We start from the raw sequence: 5,599 nt of genomic DNA on the forward strand, positions 1-5,599 counted from the left end.
GCTGGCCTTTTGTCGTTTGCTTGTGATCAGATTAGGTAGTGTATATTATTTCTGCTCCTTCTAAATCCATGAAAATCTCCTAATACTTTAAGCAGTGTCCCAGGGGAGAGGGCTTGTTAGTCGAAATATTTTTCTTGTTGCCTCATTCTCCAACCCAAAGAAGGCAGGATTCCAAATAATCTCTGCTATTGGAGGCTAAGAGGTGTGTATAAAACCCCCAATGAAGTCACCCCTTCACAGTCTGCTCCATAGTAAAGCAGAAAGAAACCAAACTAACAGAAATGTCTCGCAGACATGATTGGGGATATGCCAGTCACAATGGTAAGTACAACAAGCCAATGCATGTTTACAGTGATATCAAAATTGGTCAAAATCATGCTTTTTGCTTGATTTTTAACTTATTGGAAGTATTAGCCTTTTTAAATATGAATGTAGTGGTCAGTTAATATTGTGGTATTATTTTTAGGGCCTGATACATGGGCAGAATATTTCCCTGCTGCAAAAGGAGATCAACAGTCCCCTATTGAACTCCTTACCAGATACATAAAACATGACCCTACCCTGCGCCCATGGACTTCCACCTACCACCCTTCAACATCCCTAACGGTGGTCAATGATGGAACCACATGCAGAGTGGTATTTGATGATTCTACTGACAAATCAGGTGACTTTTAAACTTCTTTGTTTAGCAAAATCTTTATTTATGGTGAACTATCCACACTGATCCCTAAGAGCAAGCATCATTCAGAGGTACAAGCTTGTTCCCCACTCTAGATATATATATATATGAGATTGCAAAGTGTCAAGATTGTGTGTGTGTTAACTGCTTTATTTTGTGGGGGCTTTCACCTGGCCCTTCCTGGCAGATAGTTTTCATTGTTTGGTAGCTTGGGGCTGCATTGTAGTTAGTGGTTTAGCTATTGGGTAGACTGAGGGAGAATTTCAGTTTGGGAGAACTCAATGAGGAGCTGAACAAAATAAGTGATTATTGTTGGTGACATCAGGAAACCAAACAAACACCCAGGTTTAGGATCAGGAGAGCATAATTAGAGCTAGCCACTCCCAAAGCTGACAAACATGCAGATTTATATTAAGCGTTTCTTAATAATTTTCTAATGGAACCCAAAATAATATCTGGGAGCTCTCTCTTTTCATAAGGGAAAAAACCCAATTACAATAAGCTGTGCTCCCCTTTTAATAAGTATTTTTTAATGTACGGACACGTTTTTCTTCAATAAAAATGATCATAGAAACAGAGGACCAATTTTTGCATCCTCATCCAGAAGTTAAGGATCCATGAATTAAGTGAATACTGGCATTTCTTTTTACAACTGGAGCCATGCAATCACTATGATTTAATATTCAAAGGATTGGATATCTCACTATATTCAGAGCTACCGCAACCCAATCTTTACCTTATTCAGACTCACTCAATAGCACAATAGCAGTAACACTATAGCTACTGCAAGGTCCCATAGAGAAACCTGGGCAGTAGCCTGACTTAAAGGGACATTTTTAGAACAGGTTAAAGTTTGTCATTATAGTATCCCTTAAATTACATCTTGGGTCTTCTGATTATATTGTGTAAATACAAACTAAAGGTTGGACTGCATTTAATATCAAAGTACCGTGAGGTTGCTGTAACATGTTATACACGTTCTGTGTAGTTTCTCCCAAACCATGATAATTCCAAGGTTCGTTATTGATCATTATATTGGGATTCCTTGATTTGGCAGTAAATAATTCTTATTTTTTCCTTTAGTTATTAAAGATGGTCCCATGAATGGAACCTACAGACTCCGACAGCTCCAGTTTCACTGGGGTTCCTCTGATGACCATGGATCTGAGCATGTTATTGATGGTTTCAGATATGCAGGAGAGGTAATTCCACTCACAACTGTCCATTTAAAGCTTAAAGGAAACTGGCACTCAGGATTTAACTGTGTTTTGATATATAACTATAGGCAGATTTTTCTTGAGTGTGAGCAGGGCTGAATTTTGGAGAAAACATATGTCCTGGGCCTGAAACAACACAATTAGCACTTGGGGATAAAACACTAGGGGTGTATTCATTAACACTGGAGACAAACATCACCAGTGATGTTGTCCATAGCAACCAAAAAGATCTTTGCTTTTGTTTTCTAACTTGTAGGTAACATTTCAAATCTGATTGCTTATGTAATAGCTGACACATAGATTGTTCCTAGTCTAGTAACTCATAGTAACCAATTTGCTTTAGACAGCCAAACAGTAAATGCACCCTTCTGACTAGTTGCTATGGGTTACTAGAGATACAGCAAACTTTGCACCTGTTATATTGCCTCTGATTTGCTGTACTCCACGTAAGAACTTGCCTTGAACTGTGTTTCCAATCATTGATGTTACTACTGATTTAAAACATATTCTTATTTCATGTTTATTGGTAGGCACATGGGAGACACGCATACACTTTTTTTTATTGATAGTTTTTTTGCATATACAAGTTTAACAGTCAAGCTTTGCATTATATCTACATGTATGTCAAATATTGAATGTGTCTGTACGTGTTAAGACATACCATGACAGGAAGAGAGAGCATAGAGAGACAAGGAAGTGAAGTAGGAAGAAAGAGAAGGGAAGAGAACAGGGGAAAGAGACAGGAGAAAGAAGAAAGGAAAAAAAAATATGAAGAGCAAATAATATAAATTATTAGCTATAATTCCTGGGTATCAGCCTCAGTAAAATTCTTCCATGAGACCCATTTCTTATGGTGGTTACGTAGAGAGTTCTTAATCCTTGCGTTGTCATATTCACGCATACACTTTTTAATACTTGTCTATACGTAGCCCAGTAATCCATTAGTGAGACTGCTAGGTGTTATACGTGCTTGGCATACATGTACACACTTTCGGGCAAATAGACAGCCGGGTTTAGTAATATGTTTTATATATGCTATATTGCTATTTAAGCTTCTTTATCCTTATTCATTTTTAAATAGTTTTTAAACATTATATATATTTATCTTTTTTTAAAGATGCACTTTATACACTGGAATTCAAAGTATGACAACATAACAGAAGCAAAGAAGCATCCTGATGGTGTGGCCATAATAGCAGTATTTTTAAAGGTAAGAGTAAGTTTATCTTCTATAAAGCAGGTAACAGTTAATGCAATTCAAACAAATAAAGTAAAATAATATATTGAAAAAATCCATGTGTACGAAGTGTCCTGCTTTCACTAGCATCTTCCATAATCCATGCTTCCTATTATGTATACACATTCTAGGGTCCTGTAAGTGTTTAGGGTTCATATTCGGCACTGTGCATAATAAAAGCCTGTGGCCGGGCTGCAAAACTTTTACCCCAGTTTTTGATTGAATTTATTCAGTGAGAAATGTATTTTTATATATAAATAATAAATGATGAAATACTAATGATAATAATAATGACTGATACAGTTTCTAAGCATTCAAACTTTGGAGATAACCAATAGATTAATTTATTATATATGGGCACTGTGTGCACACGTAAATATACTGCAGATGTTATTTTATCAAAATACCATTTTAAAACCGATATGCTTTATGTTTGCCCACTCCCACATACTTAGTAAGAGCACAGGCAATGGGTTGGGACTTCTGGTGCAAATGATTGTTAGCACTTTCCAACCTGTGAATGTGTGTGTAGACACAGCTGTGCATGTTGAGCCAAGGGAATTTCTATTTGTGTATTAGGATTTAAGACCATAATGATAATATACTTTTCTTAATGATAATATTTTTCATGTTCTGTATTTTAAACACAGATTGGGAAAGCCAAACCGCATTTGAAGTTGGTTCTAGAAGCACTGGATTGTATCAAGAACAAGGTAATTGTTAAAATGAAACCACAAAATAAATAGATTTCTCTTTAACAGAGGCAATTCCCTAGGTTTACCCATAGCCTACATTAAAATAACACAAGTTTTTATGAAAATAAGAGGTGACCATAATGCTTGGCTAACAAATGCTATAACCTTATAATATTTTATAGTGATCACAACCTCTGTGATTTCAAACCTGTCATCATGACTTCTTGTTCATGAATCATGCCCCAATAGAAGGGCTATGGGAGAAGCTTGAGACCAGCCTGCTAGAAAGACAATGGAATATTAGTCCAGGCTGGAGGCACGGTTGCATTGGTGTCAATGAATGTTATTGTATTTTAGCTCAGGAATCAGCATGGCAGTTCTCATATAGACACACACCTTATTTTAAAACACTGATGTGTTCTTTTATTTAGGGAAAGAAGGCTCATTTTACAGACTTTGATCCTACAATTTTGTTTCCTTCCTCTCGGGATTACTGGACATACCAAGGCTCATTTACAACTCCACCCTGCGAAGAATGTGTTACTTGGCTGCTCCTGAGCGAACCAATTACTGTCAGTCCCGAGCAGGTAAATTGCTTGCGCTTCTTTGTACCGAACTCCAGCCAAGAATCCAGTCTACAGTCTAGTAATGCAGCAAACTTGAGTGGAGTTTAGCCGTTTTTTACACAGCCACCTATCTTACACGTGGCTCTGTATGGAATAATCATATGCAAAGATCCAAGAACCCATAGCTACCAATCAGGATAGTGGTGTGGTCGACTGTTTGAAAGGTGTTACCCCATGTCTTTCTTTTGCTAGATGGAAAAATTCCGGAGTGTTTACTCAACTCTAGAAGGTGAAATCGAGTGCCACATGGTGGACAACTTTCGACCTCCGCAGCCTGTGAAAGGAAGAGAAATCAGAGCTTCTTTTGATTAACCCTTTTATCTACATTCAATAAACCCCTGCCATAAGAAGTCATTTAATTTGTCTTTTCTTTTAGCATCAAGTGTATCTTACTGCTTCAAAAACCTATTCCAAGGGCAGTGTATAACCAGACCTAATAACTTTCTGGAATATGAACACAGGCCAAGATTAGATTCTAGGTTAATGGGTACATAAATGTGAGAATATAACTTCTATATAGATATATAGTAAAATGGTCTCAGCACATTGAGGTCTAGACACCTCTTTCCAAAGCAAAATACAATTATTTTACCCAATTGTACAATTTTTTTCCATGATTTATTACCATTTATCTCATACAAGTACCATAAAATCATATTAAACAAATTTTTGTGCAGTTTTCAGTAAATGTATGGCAGTACTCAGTGATATCTATTATTTATAAGACCGTAACAGTCGCCTGATCCTTTGGTTTCTAACTTCACATCTGCAAAAGTTTTGTACATTGACACCCTTCCTGGTTCTTTCCCACTAATGAGAACTGTATACAACCAGCTTTACTGTACATCTCAACTGATATATAAATGCCAAGCCTAAATCACCATACAAAGCATGAGCATGAAAATCATCCTGTTATAATGTATATATTGTAATATATCACTAAATGTATAACTGTAAGTTACAATGACCGTGTATAGCTTGTATTTTTAAGACAAAATTCACATGAAATCAACTGTCCTAAATGTAATACATAAAATGCCATGTTCCTGGCAACAGTCCTACTATTTATGTTTTGTAAAGTGGAATTGCTGGAAAAACAGAACTCAGAAAGCTGTGTATGGAGATTCTGGGAAAGTGTGACAGGA

The 5,599-nt window shown here is 36.6% G+C and overlaps 1 protein-coding gene across 1 annotated transcript; it reads left to right on the forward strand.

The window, feature by feature from the left end:
* Positions 1 to 213: 213 nt before the first annotated feature.
* ca3 (carbonic anhydrase III) lies at positions 214 to 4,808 on the forward strand. The gene is made up of 7 exons (XM_002939151.5): positions 214 to 321; positions 467 to 664; positions 1,763 to 1,881; positions 3,014 to 3,106; positions 3,784 to 3,846; positions 4,260 to 4,415; positions 4,647 to 4,808. Exons 1-7 carry the CDS (start codon positions 282 to 284, stop codon positions 4,764 to 4,766), a joined length of 789 nt encoding a protein of 262 aa, XP_002939197.2. The 5' UTR covers positions 214 to 281; the 3' UTR covers positions 4,767 to 4,808.
* Positions 4,809 to 5,599: the final 791 nt, after the last annotated feature.

This window comes from Xenopus tropicalis, chromosome 6 (assembly GCF_000004195.4).
Source record: "Xenopus tropicalis strain Nigerian chromosome 6, UCB_Xtro_10.0, whole genome shotgun sequence".
In the NCBI taxonomy this organism is placed as follows: Eukaryota; Metazoa; Chordata; class Amphibia; order Anura; family Pipidae; genus Xenopus; species Xenopus tropicalis.